This window comes from Malaya genurostris, chromosome 3, assembly GCF_030247185.1.
Source record: "Malaya genurostris strain Urasoe2022 chromosome 3, Malgen_1.1, whole genome shotgun sequence".
Taxonomy (NCBI): domain Eukaryota; kingdom Metazoa; phylum Arthropoda; class Insecta; order Diptera; family Culicidae; genus Malaya; species Malaya genurostris.
Genome location: NC_080572.1, coordinates 770,603 through 796,310, shown reverse-complemented (window position 1 = coordinate 796,310; position 25,708 = coordinate 770,603). Strand labels below are relative to the sequence as shown.

Here is a 25,708-nt window from a genome sequence, read left to right as displayed (position 1 = left end):
GATGGTCTAGTGCATATCAACGGTCAACTTACAACCAGCTTGAAGTGAACCCCGTTCGAGCAGATGGGCGGGTGTCCTGCCAGGATGTGCGTTGATTAATTACAATCATAATAGAGTTTAGCAATAGGTACTTGACCTATTTCAAATCTACGCAGCGCTACGGGGAGGCATAAGATAGAAAGCCTATCTAAAATTGAAGTGTAGTCTACCAGAAACGATTTCGTACTTGCTTTAATATTACTTTCATTAATTAACGATTTTCTTTACGATAGAAAAAAAATTATGGTGACAGCAATATCATTTCTTACCATAACAATGTTCAATTAGTTAATAAAAAAGTATCATAAGGTAAATTTTTTTTTTGGCCGTGGATTTCTTAAATTTGAAATATTGTTTAGATATCATAATGGCCTTTTAACATATTGATTCAGATAGTGATAAACATTTCAACCACAGGACGAACTTATCAAGACAATCAGTCATCCGGTTGTGATATTTTAAATAATTCCACATTTAAAATCTAATGAAACCATATATTAGTAGAAACACGGGTGACTTCTAAAAAGCAGTAATTGTATTCCTTTTTCATAATGAGTGACTATTACATTTCATTCGGTCAGCAGAGTCAAGTCGTTGCTTCCGGCTAAGCTGATCCCATCACATTCCCACAGAAAACTATACAATACAAAGCCGAATGCTGCTTGCGTGTTGAAACCCGACCAGCTAATGACTACTTTGCACACGAAACAGCTTCTCAGTCTACGAACAATAGGTGCATTCTTCTTCGGCTACTAAATCTGAAGTACCGAAAAATGCTTTCATTACTTAATTGCTAGCTTTGCGTCTATTTATCCACAACCCTGAGTTGTCCGTTTTCTACGATATCGAATTTAACGTTCCGCAGGTTCCTGTTTTCGTAGAACAGATCCTGTTTCACCACCCCAACCGTGGTCGTTTTCTTCGCAGTATCCGGGAAGTTATTGGCAGCATTGCCCAAATCTTTTGCGAAGCTGACGTACGATGTAAGAACCGGTTCCGCCCCCGCAGAATCTCCGTTTATGGGATTTTGTTGTTTTCCTGCTACCGATTTTGCTGCTGTTTCCTCTCGTCGTTCGGTTTGCTCCAGATTTGTTAGGATTTTGAAAACGGGTTTCGATTCCTGGTGCTCATTCGGTGAAGCAATACTCGGTCTTGTCTGGCGTTTGTAGGTTCGCGGAAGAGTGAAGCTTGCCTTTGGATGGGATATCATAAGCTTTTTCATGGGTACATTTGGATCCCTTCTGGATGGGATCGAAGAAGTTTTTTGACTGTAACTGATTTTTGTGTCCAGTATGGTTGTGCGAGTAGGAGTTCGAGGTGAAGATGGTCCGCTACTTGAAGGACTTGAGTACTGCGATGTTGGTGGTGAGTAAAACGGCGTTGGGGATTCCAATAGCGATATGGGGCATTTGGCGAGCTGTTTCGGAGATTCCACGATATCAGTGTGCGAAACGTGGCTTCCCTGCTTGGTCAGCGTCCTTATCTGTGAAGGTTTTATCGAAGCGTTTCCACTTTTTACCTCTGACGATAAAATTGAATTTTTCAAGCAGTCATCCGGCAGGATCGGATTTATTTCAATCTGGAGTTGCTGGTGGGTGTCTGTTTTCTTCCAAGACTCATGTTTTATCATGTCGAAGTTGTCTTTGGGTTTGGTGGTAATTTTTGTTGGGGGCAATTGTTTCGGAGTTTCTCTCCACGCCGGACAGTTTGATACTTTAAACGTTGCTTGTGATATTTGTGCGTTGTTTGTGATTATGGCTGTTTCTGGTTTTGTTGGAGGCTTCTCAAGAACGGGATTCGCCGTATACTCAAGGGATTTTGTAGGTTTTTCAACCTTGTCATTGCCCGTCGTATCATTCCGTACAGGTGCTCGTTTTGAAAGAAGGCTTTTCATAGCTACATTATCAATGACATTGTGCTCAGTCAGAACCGGCATACTATCAACTGAAGTGTTTACCTTCAGCTGTACTTCGGTTCGGTTGATTGTCATCGATTTTTCGATCTGATTATTCTTCTCGCCGTTGCCCTGTTCCACATCGTGCTTTTTGACCTTTCGTTTGAGCGTGTTCCGTAGTTCCTCTTGAAGGGCATCTTTCATCTCATCTAGCACAATCGTATTCGGTCCGTTTATACCATTCATGTGTTGTGAATTACAAGGAGTTGCAATCAAATACTGCAAAGAAAAAAGAAAGATCTTTTAGTTTATTACGCATATTGAAAGCATAGCGATAGTTAGGAACAGGTACAGAAAGTGCAAAAACTACAAAAAGTACAAAAAAAACAAGTACAGACTTGAGAGAAACAGATACTGGAACAAGTGCAGAGAGGACAGGAACATACAGAGAAGGCACAGGAACAAATACAGAGTACTGAAACAGGTACAGAAAGTACAGATATAAATGCAGAAAGTACAGAAGCAAGCTAATTCTTAACCTGTGGTGCGCGATATAAAAAGGCTCCGTCTTTTTGACATGACCCATTAAAAATTGTTGAAAGAAATATTGATTTATTTACATCTAATCTAATATTATTTCGCTACGAAGTGTGCAGGGGTCCGCTAATATTATATCATATTGTATTATGTTATGTTATGTTATGTTATGTTATATATATTTTATTATATTAAATTATATTATATTCTATTATTTTATATTATATTTTATTATATTGTATTATATTACATTATATTGTATTATGTCCAATTACATCGACAATGGGGAGGGGCAGGGAGTGCATCAGGGTATCTTACGAGTGAATGACTGAATGATGGATTGGATTGCCAATCTGCCAAGTCACGTGGGGGAAGCTTTGTGTTTCTCCCTGAAGGTCTGAAATGAGTGAGACGCACCCTTCCAACAAACAAACCATCAGGCGGGTTTAGGCTGGTAGAGCAAAATTCTTTATTATATGACCGGATGTTCTTGCTGGAATGCGCCGGGTCCTCAAAACCCATTTTAGCCTTCTTAACAGCAGCTATATGAAAGCTATCTGATAATCAAATTCGGATCTACTGTAAGTCTACCCGCATACACTGAAAATGCCTTGAACTAATGGTGGCTTCACACATACATACATACCAGGCCCGTTCGCTGGGGGTGGGGGGTTTGGGGGTTTTAAGACCCCCCCCCCCCCATGAAGATTTTTTTTTAAATTAAGTTTCATGAACAATAGAGTACTTATTATATTAAAGTGCAAATAACTTGACAATTCATACTACGTTTTCAGAACTTTTTTTACAGTTTCAATATTGTGGATGACGCAACTTTCTTTTTCAAATTTTGGCGCCTTTCCCACTTTCTGTCAAGTGTTACTGGAAATGCAGTGATCGATGTTACGCATTTGTATAGTACGTGCCCGAAGTACCGACTACCACCGCTTTCAATAACGCGCATCTTTTCTCTAGAGTAAAGCCCAATACTTACATGCAGGGGAACTATTTCTTTTATCGTTTTCGCTAAAAAATGTTCGACAAAATAGCCCCCCCCCTTGATGATTTCTGCGCACGAGCCTGTCAGAATTCGTTTTACATTGTCAATATAGTGGACAGCCACCTCTCCCCTTGAACCACCCCCCCCCCCCCCCCCCCATGGATGATTCCTGCGCACGGGCCTGATACATACATACATATTGAAAGCATAGTGATAAACGGTATACAAATTATTTCTTATCAATCATATAAATTTTCATTATCGAACGATATTTACACCCACCAGTTCTCCAAATATGAATACGTCATAACATGTGGTAAACGGTTATCTCGTTCGTGTATTTTTCATTTTGACTGAAATACTAGATATCATCAATATCATTTTGTCAAACCGTTTGGAATGATTCTTATTATAAAATCGAAGCTCCCGATTGGCGGACGAAAGTTTGAGTCAATTTACACTTTGTACCATGTAAGGAATATGTCAGTGCACCTAGCAGTAAAACATAAACCGCTGATCAGACGCTAAGTTTCTTATTTTTTATGTACTAATCGCATCTAAACTAAATTATCAAGACTTTGTTACGGTAGATTTATGATACGCGCCTTCAAAGCCTACGAAGCGTTTTTGTGGCAACCCCCTTAAAATCAATGTTTTATTCATAACTTGCTTCAAGTGATTTTTTTATACATACTTTGTTTGGAATAATTGAAGAAAATTAAAAATCCCATATTTTTGTTGAAGATAGTGCATAGGTTTGTTGTTTCCTGGCAAAGTTATACAACATTTTACCTTTTTTTTGCCTATGACAAAACCTTACACCGAAGCGAAATATGCAACTTTATGCAGTTGATTTTTACAAAATTTTTAGGAAAAGATATGCCCAATACTACTTTTTTTTAGGCCATTCCAAAGTTAGTTTTAGTTATTGAATTATGACAACCCCCTTAAAACTAGTTTTCTAATCATAACTTGTTTCAAGTTATTTTTTTACATATTTTGTTTGGAATAATAGTAGAAAATATAAAATCCCATAATTTTGTAGAAGGTAATGCATAGGTTTATTCTTTTCTGAAAAAGTTACACATCATTTTACCTATTTTTACCTAGGAAACCTTGTACCGAAGCGAAATATGCAACTTAATGCAGCAAACTTTTACAATACTTTTAGAAAATTATATTCCTAATCCAATTTATTTTATAATACGAATATCCTGAGTACTATTCGTGTGACTCATTTTCACTATGGCCGTGCTGAAACCATGCATGATTGAGAAACGAAGGGTGTCACGCGTCTGCTATTTCTGTAACTCACTTTTGCAGTGAGCGTAGAGTTGCGCAATTCGTTCCTGAGCTATTCCAGTGAATCGAATCTTTAAAAAGAGCTGATAGCTCACAGCTCTTTTTAAAAGAACCGCAGCTCACCAGTTCACCGCACTGGTAAGCAGGGATGCCAGGTTCACAGGTTAATCTGTGTTCCACAGATTTTCAACCTTTTGCACAGATTTAAAAAATGGCACAGATTTTCACAGATTTCTGAAAATGGTCACATATTTACACAGATTCTGAAATCGATCACAGATTTTTGAAATTGATCACAGTTTAGCACCAAAAATTACAGAGCGTTAGGAAATAGTGAGACCTTTTTTTGTGCTTACCAAAATGATTCCGATTAGTTATGGAAACGGGGGTTTTTGGCTTGATCATAGATTTTTTAAAAAATGACCTCGCATCCCTGCTGGTAAGGTGGAAACAAGCTACAAGCTGAACGGATTTTCGGCTCTTGAAGAGCGAGTTATAAATGAGAAGAAATGTGTGCATGAGCTTTTGTTCGTTTTTCCAAATGTGTATTTATCCTTCTTTAACAGATTGAATGAGCCGTTGTCAATAAGAAATCTTACCTCTCACTCAGTAGGCTAAGGTACATTCAGGGATGCCACTTTTGCAGATATTCTCAAATATGACATAATAATAATTCGCAGACAAGTTAGTTCGCATAGCATTGTTCTTTGTGTATCAATGATTTCGATCATGCATATGAAAGAAAAACGGCGCTCAAAACAAACCTTCAGTTCAATTTAAATGATCTGATGAGCTGATACATTGAATCGGTTCCCTTTAGTGAGCTGTACGGTTCGGAGCTGCTCACCGGTATGAGCTGCTCTCCACATCTCTAAAGAAGCGTCGCACGATCAATATATCATCTTAAAAAACGTGTTGCTTCGCGATAACTCAATTTATTTACACATTTAAAAATGAAATCTCTTCGTAAAGGTTTGTACTTTTGCAATACTTTTTCATATTTTGATTGAAAAACATTTTTCCATTTTTTTAATATGTGTTGAACTTTTGATAATTTTTTGGATTTTCAATATTTAAAACCCACTTTGAAAAGGCCTAAAAAAATTGCATCCAGTTCCACTTAGATTTTTTATAATATTGTTAATTGTCAAAAAGTAAACAAAATAAAAATCCCAACAATTTGCTTAAGTTGCGCGTGCAAGCATAAGCATGTTTATGCGTGTTTACGCGCAGTTTGTAGTAGATACTTAGATAATAGAGGTAGATTCTACGTAGATAAATTCAAAAAAATTGTTTTTAAAATAAAGTGAATATATCCCGAAAAATAATTTTTTTACACTATTTATATCTTCAAAAAGAAATTTCATTTCGTGAAAAAAAATTATTTTTATTCAAAATTGGTGCTACACCAATTTCGAATAAAAATATTTTTTTTTTTCACAAAAAAAATTTTTTTTTTCTATCTTATTTTGAAGAAAAAAAAACATTTGAAGTATTTTTGCTGAAGATATAAATAAAGTAAAAAAATTAACAAAAATTAAGGTGCCACTTTCAAAAGAAGCGTAATATAATCTTGTACAACTTCTACGAAGACACGTTAGCTCTTATAAATCAGTGAAAGTCAATACAGACTTTTGACCGTCTTTTTCCAGTTTTGGACCACTGTGCGACCGCTAAACTCAATGAATCATTCTGAAATTTTCACAGAATATTCTCAACTAAATTTCGAAGACATTGTCAGGTGGGTTTTTCTATATGCTGCACCGTTTCCAAGAAAATTTAATTTGAAACGGGAAAATATCAAACAACCTACCACTTTACGGTACTGTCCTCAGCCCTTACCAGCCGTATGGCAGATAAGTCATTGCGGGTAGTGTCCGAATTATTGCAAGTAGTCATTTTTGTCTCGTTCTCTCCTACTTTTTCCCCTGTTAGAGGCTATCGAGCTGTACTATTGCATGTACAGTCCCAATCCCAAGCAAACTGCATCAAAACAATACATAACAGTTTTGCTGGCGTGTTTCTCACCTCCATTCTGAACAGAAACCCAATTTCCACAAAAAAATCATTGCTGAAAAAACAACAAATAATAGAATAAACGGTTTACAATGAGTCAATGGTTCGCTTTAAATGTTGCATACCGAAATGTAGGTTCATTAAAGTGTATTTATAGTTTGATAAAATGCAGCAAAATAAAATCGAATAGCCGTAACCACAATGTATACAATATCGGAACAGGTGCTTTATGTGTTGTAAGGCAGACGTAAATAGTCATACAGATTAACTCAAAACAAATGAAAATTAATTTATATTGAAACGTTTCGTCGCTGATTAGGTGTTATTTTGCTTCGAGGCACACACTCAGTGGATTGTGATTTTATGGCATAACAGCATCGACTAAGATTTGGTACTTCCATCTAGCACGATCGATACCACAGGTGAAATCAATTGTATGACGTGGAACCAGTGGAAAACCAGAGCGATTTCAGCTATATTTGGCTTTTTTCGTGATTACTGTTTTACAAGCTGAATAACACAAAAAGCGATAACATTACCTTTTTCAAGATCCACTTTTTAACGTAGAAAAGCTACTGAATATAATCGATTGTTCATAATTATTTGTATACTAGCTTAACCGTCGAACGTTTCTCTTCACTATTATTCTGATTACTCAACCTACAGTGAAATTTACGCTTGACGAAAATCCAAATGTGCCGTAATTTCTTCGGTGATGACACAATATTACATCTTCTAACATGTAAAAATAAACTTGGCGTCTGTATCGATGTAAGCTTCAGCTACATTTACTATAAAGTTAGTGATATGACTTATCTTAACATGCTTTCAATTGTGAATATAAGTGAATCACGACGTTCCTTTTATGTGCATCCATAGAGATGTAAATTTTTCTAAGTGTGTACAATCAATGGAATGTGACACGTATTCACTTTGGCTCGAAAAAATAATTATGAGAATGTGCAATACTACGCAAAAATGAATCGAATGCACATACTGTCATCTCATCCTTTAAGTCAATGCACTGAACAGAGAACCCTTTCAAATGCTTTCGACCTAATCAATATAAAGAGCCACGTTTGCTCATGATTGCAAGCGTTATTTAAATAAATAAATAAAAAAGTCAGCATTTTGTATTGAACCAGAATTTTGTATTGAAAAAATTAACATAATGTTGGAGAGTTTCTTTTCTAGAGTTGCTTGTTCGGTAGACTAAGAAATATTTACAATCTGTTGTAATCCAAGTAACCAAAAGTTCGTAAAAATTACTTGGCTTAAGTAACATACAAAGCTAATGCCCCGTTTACACTTCTGCTGGCTGCCAGCATGCTGGTGTCAGTGTACTGCCCTCTTAGGAAAAAACGTTCAACTGTGGTCCAATGATCCAAAGTATTAGACAACGAAGGACCACCGTTGAACGTTTTTTTCCTCAGAGGGCAGTACACTGACACCAGCATGCTGGCAGCCAGCAGAAGTGTAAACGGGGCATAATGAATAGCACTTTGAACAGCCCGTGTTTTAAGAAGTTATCCACACTTAAACGGTCACTCAACGCAGCAGAACAAACTTTGAAACAGCTCCTTGTTCGAAAGCGAGCAAAGTTTACCCATAACTTTTTATGTACGTTAGATAATATGAAATAAACTATATTTGAATCGATCTTGGTATATAGCCAGTACGATAATTCTTCTTGGATATTTTGCATTTCAATCTCAGTTTATTACCAAAATAGCTTCCTTCAGAATCAAACGTATTTCTCCCATTTATACTCACAATTTCATCTTCCGAAGCAACAACTTTAGGAAAGGATTCTGCTCTTTTGCCATAACTTTGACCAAAAACAAATGTAGGCATATGCGAATATTTCAAATTGGAATTATCTCGAACGTATTTTAGAATATTGCTTTCGATGGCATTGAAACCTACAAAGTCATTGTTTGAGCTGTCTTCGGTGGAGGCAGTACCGTAGTGAGGGTGAGGCGAGTGAGGCGACCGCCTCGAGCGCCAACAGCCGGGGGGCGCTAAATCATGATGGAATTGCGAAAAAAACGTACAATTATTTTATGAATTTCATAAGGTTTTTTCCTGGAAAACTATTTAAACTAGTTTCCGACCATAATCATTATCATTCATAAATATGAAAATGCAATCTACAGTCATTTGGAATACAGAACCGCCATTCAGCGACGACCGTAACAATTATTTTTCATGAGCAAGAGACGCTCTCTTCTTGATTGTGGTTGTGGACTTGGACCTACCAAAGGTCTAATTCTCAGAGAGCAAACCTGCGAACCCCTTAAAAAGCAAAAATTAGATTTTCTGAAAGATTCCCTGAAAGTGATTAACATTCCCGAAAATTGACTATTAATCAAATGTGCAAGTGCGTAGATATCTGAACTACAGTTCACTGAACTGATATCGCACGTTTTGACGTAGGACTACTCTTTGAATTCAATATAGGAATGCGAAACAGTGATAAGATCGTATCGAATCTAAGAGATAAAACTATATATTTGAGATAATTGGTTGTCGAAATTTTAATAAATAACGATCAATGTATAATTTTCCATCTTTACCAAGCCGTAGTCATAGCTTCCCCTAAATAGGACGACAATTTCGTATGCATTAAATCTCTGCAGTTCGCGTAGAATTGACGCGATCATTTAAACTGAGAGTCTTCTCACAATCGAAATTAGTATTGAATCGACTTGCATTCTGTGCGGTTCGGTTGTGCCGTGAAAAAGGATTCTGTGCTCATCCGGTTTTTGTGGGTTTTAATGCGCTTTTTGTCTTTCATGAGAGGCAATGATTTTTGTATGAGTTCTGCTGATTTTTCTTTCCATTCGAGATGCTGAACGCTGGGTATTTTGAGATCTCCGAGATCGTAAATTTATTTTGGATGCTGAATATCTTAAAACTGCCTTAAACGTCGAGGTAACACCAGATCTTGACATTTTATGCAATTCTAAGACATTCGGGAAAAAATCGATTCCGGAGTTCCAGAGTCTATTTTTTTTCCAACAAACTTTTTTGAAGTAACACTAATTCTCGAAGATGATATTTTAAAGACATTGGCACCAAAAAAGAGAATTTTCGATTTTGGAAATCTCAAAACTTTCATTGTCAATTTTTTCAAATTATTTTCGAGATGACACTAGATCTCGATGTTTCATGCAATTTTATAACATTTGACAGGAAAATAAATACTTCAACTTCAACCTATATATCTTTAATAAAAAAACTCTCTTTAATAAAGAAAACTAACTAACTAACTACTTCAACCTCAACATTTTCCTGAGTTTTAGAGTCAGTTTTGAAATTTTAGATCTCGATTCAGGAAAGAAATTTTTTTTGGAATTTTAGTTCCCGAAGTTTTAAATTCTAAGACATTTTGCATAAAAATACCATACCGTTCTAAGATAACGCAACGTTTTATCTAGAATCATAGCATGCTTCAGGAAGCATTAACGATGAATTAGGTAAAATGATTATGATTTTGGGGTACTTACATCACGACACGAGAAACATAGTTGAAAAGGTTAATCGAATGTAAATGTAAATTTTCGAAAGAGCGTTTATTAATAAGTGAACACGATTCTGTCAAACCTTCTTTAAACAGTTAAATTCGTAAAAATTCGCTCGCTATTTGATGACGATTATTGATGATTATAGTAGACGCATGTTAAAAACTTATCCGGCCGGGCTCCGTGCGTAATTAGATCAGACAGCGGTGGCGAGTATACTTGTCATAAACTGAAGAAGTTTTACGAGCAAGAAGGCATTGCTGCACAATTCACAGTTACCTTAATCTCCTTAACAGAGCGGAGTAGCCGAGCGGAAAATCGTTCTCTTCAAGAAATGGCTACTTGCATGTTACTCGATGCCGGGCTGGATAAAAAGTACTGGGGAGAAGCCGTGGCTACTGCTGCGTATTTACAGAACAGATTGCCATTCCGTACTTTGGATCCTCCCGAAAGCTGATTTGGTAAGAAACCAACGCTAACACATTTGATAGTTTTTGGTTGTCCTTATTATTGTTATTCGTTATTCGTGGGTTACTGCAGCGATAGGAAGGCGTATAGATTCTTAAACACAAATACAGATGAAATCACCATAAGTCGAGATGCTCAATTTGTAGAGATTCATGAGGAGTCACTGAAACCTAGTAAACTGCCTCATGTGAAGGAAGAAACTAACGTTGAGATCACGACCGATAAAACGAAGGATCAAAAGCAAGCTGGTTCTATTCATCCTAGAGATCAGGACGATTCGGATGAAGAGAATTTCCTCGGCTGGAATAACGAACAAGAGCAGACCAATCAAACGAAACAATACTGCACTGTTGACACAGGAGGATCCTACGTCATATGAAGAAGCTCAATTTGTAACCTGAACCATAATCATGAAATGTGGATTGAAGCAATGATAGAAGAATACCAGTCGTTGATGAAAAATCAAACTTGGAAACTATTCGATCTACCTGTAGGCCATACACCAATCAGTGCAAATGGGTGTATAAGAAAAAAACATGATAGTCATGGGAACGTTAATCGATACAAAGTATGGTGTGGATTTCGACACTGTCTTTGCTCCGGTTGCAACTCAAACAACATTGCGCATTCTCATAACGATCGCTGGTCAGAAGAAGTATTTTGTACACCATTGGAACGTGAAAAGTGCTTATCTACACGGAAAGCTCAATCAGGAATCAGAACAAATTGGCTCAAATGGCACGTTCCCCTTGATATTTGGAGATTTGTGCCTTGCCATCAATTTGTTTTTAGCATCATTTTCCCGATATATAAGAGGGAAGGATTGAAAGGAAATGGTAAGGGTTGGACTAGGAGGATGGGAAAAATTGACGACACAAAAACACATAAAAGCAGAAGTAAATTCTGCACCCCTAAGGGATGCCGAACAATCTGCTGAGGATCACATTTAGTGGAAGCAGAAGTAAATTCTGAACCTCTACGAGGTCCCGAACAGTCCGCTGTTAATAAAACCTCCAACTCCCGAGAGGATTTGAAGATCTTACAAAAGCGACACCATTCTGCACTCCCGGAAGAAGGCAGAACGATTCGCAGTATGTACGAGCAGAAGTAAATTCGGCACCCCCTAAAAGATGCCAAACAATCTGCTAAACCCAATTTAAGGTAAATACAGAAGGGATTCATTCACTCCAGGAAGAACGATGAACCCTTCTGACTATAGCTCCTTACCACATTGGGTAAGAAACGAGAGAATATCCTTCAATTTTAGCTCCGCATACACAGACTCAACCATGTATGGAGAACCAAAAACCCGGATACGTAGCTGCGTCAATGCGGGACAGTTACATATCAGATGATATGAAGTACCATAATCGCATTCACACAAATCACACGAATAATACTCAGCACGTTGAATAGTAGCCATGTGATAATTGAGTTTGCAATGTCCAGTCAGAGCTCTGACCAGAATACTGCAATGATGCTTGGAGAAATGCAGTAGACACTTTGACATTTTCAGATTTAAATCTGGTAGAAATGCTTTTGCCTGAGCGCAAGTTTGCAAGCTGCGCCAGTAGCTGGCATGTTTGGATACAGCCCAAGAACGAATCTTGTGCTTTATCCAACTAGTTGAAAGTGGTAAAGCTGGTTCAGGACCAACGAAATCATTCGTTGCACCAGCTCTAGCCAACTCATCAGCCCATTCATTTCCAGTAATACCAGAATGGCCGGGTACCCATAAGAAGTAAACAGCATTTGAAATGCTGAGGTCTTCAATTTGAGTTCGACATGCGATCACTAGATTCGACCGTGAGTCATTCGAACTGAGTGCTTTTAAGGCTGCCTGACTGTCGGAACAAAAATAAATTCGCTTACCACAGATCCTCTGCTGAAGTGCCGATTGTACTCCACACAGAATCGCGTAGATTTCTGCTTGAAACACAGTACAGTATCTACCAAGTGAATGAGACTGCTCCAGCCTCATTTCACGACAGTAGACACCAGCACCAGCACGACCATTCAACAGAGAACCGTCCGTATAACAAACTATGTGTTCATCAAGTTGTCGTTCCAGACAACCAGACAACCATTCCTCACGAAAAGGATAGCTCACATTGAATGTTTTGAAAGGAAAACTGCATGTGAGAGTTAGGTCACTAGGAGCGAGTAAATACTCATCCCACGTAACCATTTGAGACCACAAGCGAGTGTGGCTGGTAGCATAATCTAATGGGTTACTGTTCCAAAGCCCTGTAACCTTAAGACGGTATGCACAAGATAATGCTTCTTGTTTTAGGAACACATGTAGTGGTTTAATGCACAGTAGCGCCTCTAGAGCAGCAGTAGGAGTTGTCGTGAATGCTCCTGTCATCGCCATTAGGACCATCCTTTGGAGATGATTTAGCTTTGACTGAACTGTCGCGACTTCTCCTTTCTGCCACCATACAAGACATCCATATGCTAAAATTGGTCTAACAATAGTTGTGTAGATCCAATTAATATATCTGGGTTTGAGTCCCCATGATTTTCCAAAAGCTCGTCTACATTGGCCGAAAGCCATGCAAGCTCTTTTAATTCTGAAGTCAATGTGAGCAGACCAATTCAGTTTTGAGTCAAGAATAACCCCGACGTATTTAACTTGTTCGACCACAGTGACCTCTGAACCAAAGAACTGCAACGGACGAGCTTCTGTGATTATCCTACGATGAGTTAAAAGCACCATTGATGTTTTGCCCGGATTTACAGATAATCCAACCTGACAACACCATTGTTCAACAGATCGCAGGGCTTGCTGCATTAAATCAAAGAGAGTGTTAATGCTTATACCGGTCATCAATATATGATAATCGTCGGCAAAACCATAAGTCGGAAATCCAAGGTTATTAAGTTTCCTTAACAAACCATCAGCGACAAGGTTCCATAAAAGTGGGGATAGTACACCACCTTGAGGACACCCACAGACACTTAGCTTTCTAATCTCTGCTTGCCGAAGCGATGAACAAAGAAGTCGATTGCTAAGCATTGCGTGTATCCAATTTGTGATACTTGAAGGTATGCCATGACCACGGGCTGCTTCCAGAATTGAATTGAAAGACACGTTATCAAAGGCACCTTCAATATCTAGGAAAACTCCCAAGCAAGATTGCTTTTGTGAGAAAGCTTTTTCAATGTTGTATACAACATCATGTAACAGGGTTGTAGTGGACTTTCCACGCTGGTAAGCATGTTGCTTTCCATGTAGCGGATGCAGGCCCAAACTAACATCTCTGATATAGTGATCGACTATGCGTTCCACTGTTTTAAGAAGAAATGAGCTTAGACTGATAGGCCTGAAACTCTTCGCTTCCTCATAAGTGCCGCGGCCGCCTTTGGGAATAAATTTGACAATTATTTCCTGCCAGGCTCTTGGAATATATCCTGTCGCAAGACTAAAAGTAAGTATTTTCTTCAAAACATGTTTGAAATGTTCATACCCTTTCTGCAGTAACACTGGGAAAACTCCATCCTTTCCAGGAGACTTGTACGGAGCAAAACTCTCAACTGCCCATTTGACCGATTCAATCGTCACAACGCTTCGAGCAAGGGCCCAAGAATCGTAACTACCTGAAAAAGTCTCGGGAAGAGCTGTCGGTGATGGATCCATACATCCTGGAAAGTGAGTGTTAAAAAGATAGTGAAGTACATCACCTTCATCAGACAAGTGTTCACCATCTGAAGTTCTTAAGAAACTGACATTAAAGTCCTTAGACTTCGAAAGTAACTTATTTAATCTGCTAGCCTCGTTGAGACTAGAGACATTTGTGCAGAGGCTTTTCCAACCACTTCGCTCAGACGATCGAAGAGCATTTTTGTAAGCCCTTCGAGCCAACACGAATGCCTCCGACCCATTTCTGCGACGGTGGTTCCAAGCTCTTCTGCATAGTTTCCTTAGTCTAGCAAGTTCAGCATTCCACCAAGGAGTTCCTCTAGTAGCTCGCACAATACGAAGTGGACAAGCCTCTTCATATGCTGCAACTATGAGTGAGTTTGTCTCGTCGACAACATTTTCCAAATCAATTGGGGTTTCAATTGTTGGTTGGTACCCGTAAAATCTAGTCGCCAAGCCCTCTTCATAGAGGTCCCAGTTTGTAGATTTGGGATTACGATATGTGATAATATCAAATTTAACGTTTGAATGATCAAAGAATATGTACTTATGATCAGACAACGAAGGTTCGAGCTCATCGGAGACGAGCCAATTCACCAACTCATGCGCAATTCTATCAGAGCAGAGAGTTACGTCCAAAACCTCCTCTCTGCCAGATCTCGCAAAAGTTGGACGGTTTCCTGCATTGACTATGTGCAGGTTTGTACTGCTCACAAATTCCATCATATCAGAGCCTCTCGAATTTATATCTGTGCTGCCCCAAATGATATGGTGAGCATTTATGTCACTGCCGATTACAAGCGGTAAATCACTTTTGCAGCAGTATGATACAACCTTTTTGAAGTCATCGCTTGGCGAAGGTTGGTTATGCGGCAAATATGCCGAACAATAGACATATTTCCTGTCTATGCCATCAGTAGTCATACCAACTGTGACAGCACAAATATCCCGAGTTGTGAGCTCCGATATGAGAGAGACATCGAGAGCACTATTTGCAAGTATGCATGCTCGAGGCATTTCACGTGGATTAGTCATTCCGGTCTTGTTAAAGGCAACAAAGACTGGGTTTAACAATTTTCCAACGTAGAAGTTTCCCTTTTGGAAATATGGTTCTTGAACCAAAGCTAAAGAAGCTTTACCTTCTTGCAGAAGTCTGGATAGATTCATAGTTGCTGTACGTTTATGCTGGAGATTGATTTGTGCTACTCTAACCATTATCAATTAAAGTAACAAACACTCCACCTCCAGCACTTACCGTACAACAACTACAAGAAACCAAATATATTGGCTTATAATCGCCTATAGCGAACCATGTAAGGATTTTTTTAAATGTTTTAATCATTAAAATCCCACGAGTTGCGAAGAAAGAAGTCGTCCACTGTGCCAGAGCTTCGCTTAACACAGTAAGGGAAAATCCCAAGATATTCCGTTCACGACTGCATTGTTTAACCTCCTGCAGCCATTCAGCCATCGGCACGGAAATACACCTTGACTTAGGAGTTCCTATTTTTGTGGCCTTTTACGACATGGAACAGGAAACCAGTGGATCAATTCTTGGTAAAAAATAATTCCGCCGGATGCCACACGGCTTACCTGTTTGGTGGACTTATACCACCGGTACAGGTGGACCGTAGCGTTATTCTTAGCCAGTTGGGAAACCGCTACCGACACTACACGGCTATCTAGGCTGCTCAGAGAGGGAAATTGACATTGATGGTCAACTTCCATGGATGGCCGAGCAGCCATGAAAACCATTACCCATGTGGATTGAAGCAATGATAGAAGAATACCAGTCGTTGATGAAAAATCAAACTTGGAAACTATTCGATCTACCTGTAGGCCATACACCAATCAGTGCAAATGGGTGTATAAGAAAAAAACATGATAGTCATGGGAACGTTAATCGATACAAAGTATGGTGTGGATTTCGACACTGTCTTTGCTCCGGTTGCAACTCAAACAACATTGCGCATTCTCATAACGATCGCTGGTCAGAAGAAGTATTTTGTACACCATTGGAACGTGAAAAGTGCTTATCTACACGGAAAGCTCAAGGAAGTAGTGTATATGCAACAGCTAAAGGGTTTTATTGTTCTTGGGAGAGAGAAACTTGTATGTTTGCTCGAACGGAGTTAATAGTTCACCAATGAACACGAATCGGTTGGTAAACGTCTGGACAATGCGCAATTTAGGCCCCAATGTGGTTCTTAGCCTTTTGTCTAGTAACTCCTATCCCTACCTCCCCGCGGCACCGGCTGGGGCACGAGTAATCATAGGAAAGATCGGGTAACCAACCCCGGTGGGACGAAAGAACGAAAGAACGAAAGAACGAAAGAACGAAAGAACGAAAGAACGAAAGAACGAAAGAACGAAAGAACGAAAGAACGAAAGAACGAAAGAACGAAAGAACGAAAGAACGAAAGAACGAAAGAACGAAAGAACGAAAGAACGAAAGAACGAAAGAACGAAAGAACGAAAGAACGAAAGAACGAAAGAACGAAAGAACGAAAGAACGAAAGAACGAAAGAACGAAAGAACGAAAGAACGAAAGAACGAAAGAACGAAAGAACAAAAGAACGAAAGAACGAAGGAACGCCATTGACTCTTAAACTAGTCCTAGTCTAGTCCTAGTCTAGTCCTAGTCTAGTCCTAGTCTAGTCCTAGTCTAGTCCTAGTCTAGTCCTAGTCTAGTCCTAGTCTAGTCCTAGTCTAGTCCTAGTCTAGTCCTAGTCTAGTCACGATGGCCCTCCGGCGAGACGATCAAGAACGAAATACGACTCGGAATAATCGGCAAAGACCTACGCAACGAATAAAGGACTACGATTAGAAGCTTGGCGCATGGAATTGCAAATCGCTTGGCTTCCCAGGATACGATCGAATGCTGCATGATTAGCTTCAAATCCGCGGCTTCGATGTCGTAGAACTGCAGGAACTTTGTTTGACGGGACAGAAGGTGTGGAAAAGTGGGCATCGAGCGGCTACCTTCTACCAGAGCTGTGGCACAACCAACGTTCTGGGAACGGGATTTGTAGTGATGGGCAAGATGCGCCAGCGCGTGATTGGGTGGCAGTCAATCAGTGATAGAATGTGCGTATTGAAGATCAAGGGCCGTTTCTTCAATTACAGCATCATCAACGTGCACTGCCCACATGAAACGAGACCCGATAACGAGAAGGAAGCATTCTACGCGCAGCTGGAACGAACCTACGACAGCTGTCCACGGCGGGATGTAAAACTCGTCATCGGCGACATGAATGCTCAGGTAGGCCGGGAGGCAATGTACAGGCCCGTGATCGGGCTGGAGAGCCTGCACGCGGTAACAAACGACAACGGTCAACGATGCGTAAACTTTACAGCCTCCCGAGGAATGGTAGTTCGAAGCACCTTTTTCCCTCGCAAAGATATCCACAAAGCCACATGGAGATCACCTGATGAACATACGGAAAATCAAATCGACCACGTTCTCATCGACGGGCGATTTTTCTCCGACGTCATCAATATCCGCACATACCGCAGTGCCAATATTGATTCTGACCACTACCTTGTCGGTGTTTGTATGCGCTCAAAACTATCGATGGTGCACAATACTCGTCGCACAGGAACGCCGGGACTCAATCTCGAGCAGCTACGTAGCATTCGTACTGCAGAGGAAAACGCGCAACAACTGGAGCTAGTGCTACCAACGAAAGAGCAGCTTGGCGCGATGACTTTTGAAGACGGCTGGAGGAACATAATATCCGCCGTGAGTAGCACTGCTACAACCGTTCTAGGTACGAGGTTTTTTTTAAATAAAATTTTATTGAGCTCATTTGCTTTAGATTAACGTGGCCGATTGTCTGGTTGTTAGGGAGAGAGAAAGGGATGCCGTATTACAGGGCGGCATACTCCCCTAGAGTTAGTAAGGGGACATAGGGAGGGTGGGACCTACACAGTATTGAATTGAAATTTAAATACATCATTTGTTTGTGGCATACATCTTTTAGACACTCTTTGCGTTCAAAGAATTTTCATGTTCTTCAGCTTGTAGCAATGAAGAGATTATTCTGGATTGGGATGCTTTGTTGGTGTCACGTTTTTGGGTAGCTTCCAGCAACTCAGTCAGTTCAAGGCAGGTGCATGCTCCGAATCATCGTTTATACAGGTCATACTTTCATCAGCGTAAAGAAGAGTGCGATAGAGCTGTAGACGAGAAAGAAATAGGGAGAGCACTAAATTTGAGCATTGATAGTTTTCAAGAAGTTGTAGATGAGAGTCATATAAGGAAGATTCCGAGTTGGCAAGACGTCGCTGCTGCACTGGTACGAAGGGTGGTATACCTCGGGCCCGGAGGGAACCTATGAGTTGGGACCTGGCATCACAATACTCGACACATATCCAAACAACATGCTCGATGTCATGATAGCCCTCACCGCAAACGCAGACACCACTCTCGGCGAGCCCCACACGACGGAGATGCGCGCTGAACATAGAGGCTACACGCCACAGGCCGAAATGTGCAGAGATACCAGTGGTAACCTTCTCACGAACGAACGTGAGGTGATCGACAGGTGGAAGCAGTACTATGACGAGCATCTGAATGGCGAAGCACATGATACAGAGAACGGCACAGGAATCAATCTGGGTGCACGCTCAGCCGACGATAGATTCCCTGCCCCTGATCTGTCGGAGATAAGTGAGGAGATCGGCAAGCTGAGGAACAACAAAGCCGCGGGCAATGACCAGTTGCCAGGCGAGCTGCTCAAACATGGAGGAGAGGCACTGGCTAGAGCGCTGCACTGGATGATTTCTAGGATTTGGGAGGAGGAGATTCTACCGCAGGAATGGAGTGGTATGTCCTTCAACAAAAAGGGCGATAAGCAAGATTGTTGCAATTGTCGCACAATCACATTGCTGATCGCCGCCTACAAGGTACTCTCCCAAATCCTTTGCCGGCGTCTATCACCAATAGCTAAGGAATTCGTAGGGCCGTACCAAGCGGGATTTACTGGAGCCCGCGCCACCTCAGATCACATATTCGCGATAAGACAAGTACTCCAGAAGTGTTATGAATACAACGTACCCACGCATCACCTATTCATTGATTTCAAAGCGGCATACGACACAATCGACCGAGAACAGCTATAACAGATCATGCATGAAAACGGTTTTCCGGATAAACTGACGCGATTGGTCAAAGCAACGATGGATAGAGTGATGTGCTACGTCCAAGTATCTGGGACGCTCTCGAGTCCTTCCGAATCTCGGAGAAGACTACGGCAAGGTGATAGACTCTCTTGTATCTTGTTCAATGTTGCTTTGGAAGGTGTGATTCAAAGAGCGAGGATCGACACGAGTGGCACGATCTTCCGAAAGTTCGTACAACTTTTTGGCTTCGCTGACGATATTGATATTGTGACATGTAACCTTGAGAAGGTGGCGGAAACCTACATCGGACTGAAAGCTGAAGCTAGGCGTATCGGACTGGCCATAAATGCGTCAAAAACAAAATACATGAGAGGAAGAGGCTCTAGAGAAGAAACATAACGCCTTCCACCACGAATATTGATAGACGGTGACGATATCGAGGTGGTTGACGAGTTCGTGTATTTGGGCTCACTGATGACCGTCGATAATGACACCAGCAGAGGAATTCAGACGTATTTTGGCAGAGAATCGTGCGTACTTTGGACTCAGAAAAACCCTTCGATCGAGAAACGTACGCCAACGCACGAAATTGACCATCTACAAAACGCTAATTAGACCGGTTGTTCTTTATGGCCACGAGACCTGGACTATGTTGGCAGAGGACCAACGCGCCCTCAGTGTTTTCGAAAGAAAGGTACTGAGGACCATTTATGGCGGAGTGCAGATGGAAGATGGAACGTGGAGACGGCGTATGAATCGCGAATTGCAACAGCTGCTAGGAGAACCACCTATCGTACGGACAGCTAAAATCGGACGTCTACGATGGGCTGGGCATGTCATAAGGATGTCGGACGACAGCCCAGTGAAAATGGTTCTTGAATCTAATCCAACTGGTACAAGAAGAAGAGCAAGCAAGGTGGATCGATCAAGTGGAGGGTGATCTCAGAAGCGTCCGTGCCTTGAGTGGCTGGCGACGAGCAGCCATGGACCGAGTTATGTGCAGACGGATGCTTGATACAGCAAAGGACATCCCAGGCCTATAGCTGTTAGGTAAGGTAAGGTAATGAACACGAATGAAAAATATCACAGTCTAGTGGGTGCGCTCTTATATGTGGCAGTTAATACACGCCCAGATATTGCGGCAAACGTGTCGATTCTAAGCAGACAAGTAAGCAAACCTGCCGAAACGGATTGGGTCTAATTGAAACGAGTGGTACGATACCTACTGAAAATTTCCGGGTGTAAGTTAATGTTGAAGGCTGAGCGGAAGAAGATGTTGATTCTTAGCGGATGTTGCGATGCTGATTGGAGTAGTGATCCTTCTGACCGTAAGTCTAATTCAGGTTATCTGTTTCTACTAGGAAACGCTACGATTTGCTGGGCAAGCCGCTAACAAAGCAGTGTTTCACTATCCAGTATGGAAGCCGAATACATGGCTTTATTGGAAGCGTGCCGTGAGTTGGTCAGGCTGAGACAACTTCTTGAGAAAATGGGTGAACAACAAAGTGAAGCAACGGTCATAATGTAGGACAACCGTAGTTGTATCGATTTCGTCGAAACAGTCCGCAAGTCCAGAAGGTCTAAGCATGTAGACACCAGGCTCTATTACACTAAGGATCTTGTGGATAAAGGAGTAGTAACGTTACAATACTGTGCAACTGAAAATATGACCGCAGATGTCTTGACTAAGCCTCTGGGTTCGGTTAAGCAGAACGTTTTTGCGAATGCGATGGATTTGGTAATAACGAACGGCAAGGAGATGTTGGTTGCGAAGGGAGAAAACATCGAGGAGGAGTGTCAGCTATAATAAAGTGGGAGCGATGTTTTAGCTAACGCTGTCTCTGGAAGCATTGCTGGCTACACAAGCAAAAGAAACAAAAACTGTGAACAAAATTACCCGTTACTGTCCAATAGAAAGGCGACGAATAAAGACGTGTACATTAATCGGTCCCGTGTAAATTTTTCATTTCCTTTAACTTACGCAATTCCCGGTTGTTCTGTTCTTGGGAAGCATTTCCTCTGTTTTAACCTGTACGTGGGGAACCCGTGTTCCCACACTTTGTATGGGACCACAAGACCCTCCTTTATATTGTCACATGAGAAAATCTGTTCATCAGCCTCCCTCAAAACTTGTCATTACATTGGAAAATTTCTCATCTAGTAAATAATTTGTAACTTCGATTGGAAAAATTAAAGCATCGTAATGTTGGAAACTGGAACTCCTGGAACCTTAACTTGAAACAATCATGAAATATTCCATCTGAAATATTTTCAGGTGAGCTTGCAAGTGCTACTGAATCAGCTTGGTAGCGTATTTTCATGAGACTTGGCAAGCTGTCACTTTTCGAACAATCGTAACCAAAAACGATTTGAGGACTATTCACACATTTCCGTTCCGGTTCAGTGTCAGCACAGCTCCGTTTACAGATGCAGATATGCTTCCACACAATTCAATGCCCACTATATTCACACTTGTCCAACATCGTTTCATGTCTGTACTGTGCCGGACAAGTGTGAATCACACATTGAAACGTGTGGAAGAATATTTGCGTCCGTGAACTGAACCATACCAGAAAGGTTTGAATATACCTGGGCGATAAGCGGTCGCCACCGCTATGCTGAGTAAATGAATAAAAGTCGAACACCATAATATTGTCTATCAGAAAATAAGAGAAACTGTCGAACTAATGGAAGTCAAATTGATGATTCGGTAGTTTTCTTTTCAGTGGTTCGAGCCCCGACCTGGAAGGATTCGTAGTGTCAGTAGAATCGTAGCACCAGCCATGCAATGCGCGGATGCGAAGTCTGTTGAAACAGAAGGTCGAATTCCACTACAGGAATGTAATACCAAGGCTTTACTTTTTAGTGGTTTCTGGTTATCACTGTTGAAGGTAAGAATGAATCAGCATTTGATTCGTGATTTTTATACTACCGCAGAATATACAATTGTAATCCTCCATCTATCATCCTTTTATCTATGCAAACCCTTTGACATATCGTTCATATAAAAAAGCGAATCAATTCATGTTTCCTATGGAAACGGCAGATTATTGGTTGCTTGTAGGATCACCACCTCGGATGCATCCCTCGTCCGACAACACTTTAATTTGGGGAAAAAGATCCTGCATTTAGCTTTTCGGCATTTCAAATCATATAAATTGTATAGTAAAACCTGATGCACCAAGTTTTACCTTTTTTGTTTCGATTTCAAATCATTCTTCTCCTCGGGTCAGGGAAACTTTCTGATCCTATATGCGCTGCTGGGACGGATCGCGTCAGGTGGGCTACATAGAATGAGAAGTCCCAGGCCTAACAAAGAAAAAGTCGATTTTTTTACCGTGAAAACTTTTTAATTCTTCTGTACAATCTCCATCTAGAACGATACACTTGACCCATCGGCCCCCAATGCCTTCCGAATAGGCTTCCGTTTTTGCAATGACCTCGGCATTCGACGAAAATTTCTTACCCTGGAAAACCTTTTTCGTATCGCTAATCATTCAATTTCACCGTTGCTTTTATGCATAAATGCGCTGGTGCGTCTTTTTCCATAACTTGATGAGAACCAGAACTCGTCTGATACGATCAGTTGTTATTCAAACACTAGTGGATAGATTGTCATGAAAGTTGGTATTGGACCATCTAAAGGCTTGCTCTCAACAAGAATATGCACGGCTCGAAACTATTCACGACTTATATGTGCCATATAGTATATTATTTTTCTCAAATTATTCAAAGTGTATAGAACTAACTGTGGATCTAATTACCGGAAACTCGACTAAGCGTTGGATATGCGCATTGCTTTGTTCAAGCGGGCTGATTCGTTGGGTTAACAATAATGTTTCAGTCTGTGAGTGCTTATTAGTGAATTTGTAAATCTTGTTTAAGTCATCTTGCTTTTAAGACTTTCAGCATAAAATCTTAAAAACTATCTGTGAAGCGTCATCTCATTTTTATTCAAATCTAATCAAATTGATAATTTATTTTCGATTGAGCAACTCTCAAAGTGTATTCGCCATTTTATCGCTCTTATTAGCACGATAAAATTTCAATATTGGTTCTCATTGTGATTGGTATATTGCAAAACCCTTTGGGATTTAACAACAACAGCTAAAAATTCGGAGTTGGTTTTATGCTACCGAGGGACGTGTTTTTTTTTTCTCAATTTTAAGTTTGGAAAAAAATATGGTAGCTCATAAACGAAAGCTAACGGAAATTCTTTCATGATTTATGTCCTAAAATTCCATCAGTTGTATAAAGTTATAGGCAAACTAGAATCCATTCTGCAAAACTCTGAGCATAATTCAACCTTCTCTGCTTGGACTTTGATTGATAGTGAAGCTAAGTTAATGATAACATAACATGTCAGTCCGGTTGCTACTTTTGGGCCCGACACTACCGGCTGAGGTCCGTGCCTAGTTCCATGGAAATAGCACTATTCGCACAAAACAGCACTGGTTTATTCCGATTGCGGTGAACTCTTAGTGTAAGTCACTGTGAAGTTTGCCGAAGCTAGAATGTTTTGTTCCAGCACGGTATAATTCAAATAATCGCTGTGATGTTTTAGTTATTATAGCGTCTATAAACGGTTTTAAGCGAAAGTGGCATTAAATAATAGGTTCTCTAATGGTAAATTCCTGCAGTAGCAAGCACATGCAATGCGGTTGAAATCTTTCTCGTGAATCTTTCAATACATTAATATAAATACACTTAAAATTTAGAACAAAACATAGACTACAGCCATAGCAATACACAGACTTTCAATGAACTTTTTTGGTGCACGTGGCATTCAAAAATGCACTCACACTTTTAATGGCTTGTCGTTTTGAATTAATTAGAACTGCGCCAATTTTTGCTAAACAAAGGGATAGATTAGCACCTAGCGTGGGAATGCAGTATGTAATATTCATCAAACTGCATCATTCTCATGTTCGGTCAAACGAACTGCTTTCATTTGAAACTATTTCAAATCCAGAATTCCGGTGTTCAGAAAATGTAAAGAAAATAGTACATAAGCCATTGATTATTGTATAATAATTACGTCTCTCAATCTCAAAGCTCGTTAACTTACACAGACTATATTCGTAGGATCATCCATTTGGGCAAGAGATAGCATATAGATTCACTGACTGGAATACACCTGTTGGAAGTAAATACCAACAAGACACGGTAGGAAATAACAACAGGGAAAAAACCACCCGTGTCGCATTAATGAATGACATTGAATTTATTAATATGTGGAGGTAAGAGGAAACTTTTGTATTGCTAAACCAGCAAAGATGAGCTAACGATAAAAAAAACATTGGTATGACGTATGCACTTCGTATGAAACTTGTTTCTACTGTAACTTACATTAGTAGTGTTGATAAATGCCGGTGTGCTTTTATCTTTGGTTTTAGTCGGTTTCAGAGTGATTCCACTGCGAATATCCTGGAGTAGCAAATTCGTATCCGGTTGTTTACCATGTGATGACGCTGGTGGATCCGAAATTGAAGGCGGGGGAGGAGGAGGAGGAGATGGAACGCCTACCTCGCCGGGACATTGAACTATCATTCCGATGAGGAATCCACTACTTCTGGTCGGTTCTTCAAATTCAAACGATTCACCTGGCTCGGCTGACTGACGATAAACGATTTCAACTGATGAGTTTTGCTTCGATACAACAGGCTAAACCCCAAGTTGGTTTGTACGGCTTCTCTTATCTTATCAGCATATATACACTCGCGAATTCCTTTGCATTTGTTTGTTATCTGCTGCCCTTGATTATTCCTAGATTCTAGATCGTTCACAGATTGAACGTCGGCATCGAACTCTACTAGTTCTCGAATAGAAAAATAGTTTACCACAAAGCACGTGCTACTCCAAATGACACAGGCGCGCGATTGCTACTGGTCTCCGTTGATGCGTGGCTCCATCAATCTAGTAATCGGAGGTGCAAAAAATATGACTCAACTTATCTTTTTTTTGTTCGCTTGCTTCGCTATCTTTTAGTGTAACTTTTCACTTCTCTATCGCTTCAATGACTCACAATCGCGACTTAGCGATGAATCTGCTGACGAACGACCGAATGAACAAACAGGTCACTGTAGGGTTTAGGGGGAAATGTGACCACAGAAATAGGCGTGAGATAAATTGTTAAATGTTTTGCGAGAGAGCGACGGAATCAG

At 40.3% G+C, this 25,708-nt stretch overlaps 1 protein-coding gene across 3 annotated transcripts; it reads right to left on the bottom strand.

The window, feature by feature from the left end:
* Nucleotides 1-512: 512 nt before the first annotated feature.
* Nucleotides 513-25,708, bottom strand: LOC131435614 (mucin-2-like). 3 transcript variants are annotated; one of them, XM_058603681.1, is made up of 2 exons: nucleotides 24,894-25,708; nucleotides 513-2,212 (listed from the first exon to the last, which is right to left on the bottom strand). In XM_058603681.1, exons 1-2 carry the CDS (start codon nucleotides 25,092-25,094, stop codon nucleotides 845-847), a joined length of 1,569 nt encoding a protein of 522 aa, XP_058459664.1. In that variant the 5' UTR covers nucleotides 25,095-25,708; the 3' UTR covers nucleotides 513-844. The 3 variants fall into 3 exon arrangements, with proteins under 3 accessions (XP_058459664.1, XP_058459665.1, XP_058459666.1); XM_058603682.1 differs by lacking the exon at nucleotides 24,894-25,708 and adding an exon at nucleotides 24,613-24,842; XM_058603683.1 differs by lacking the exon at nucleotides 24,894-25,708 and adding an exon at nucleotides 7,325-7,786.

Bases quoted from the DNA above. Each gene is read 5' to 3' on its own strand.
- LOC131435614 (XM_058603681.1), bottom strand. From the start codon at position 25,094: ATGATAGTTCAATGTCCCGGCGAGGTAGGCGTTCCATCTCCTCCTCCT. The intron at 2,213-24,893 runs GTAAGTTACAGT...TTTTCTTTGCAG, and splicing joins CATTTATCAACACTACTAAT to TATTTGATTGCAACTCCTTG.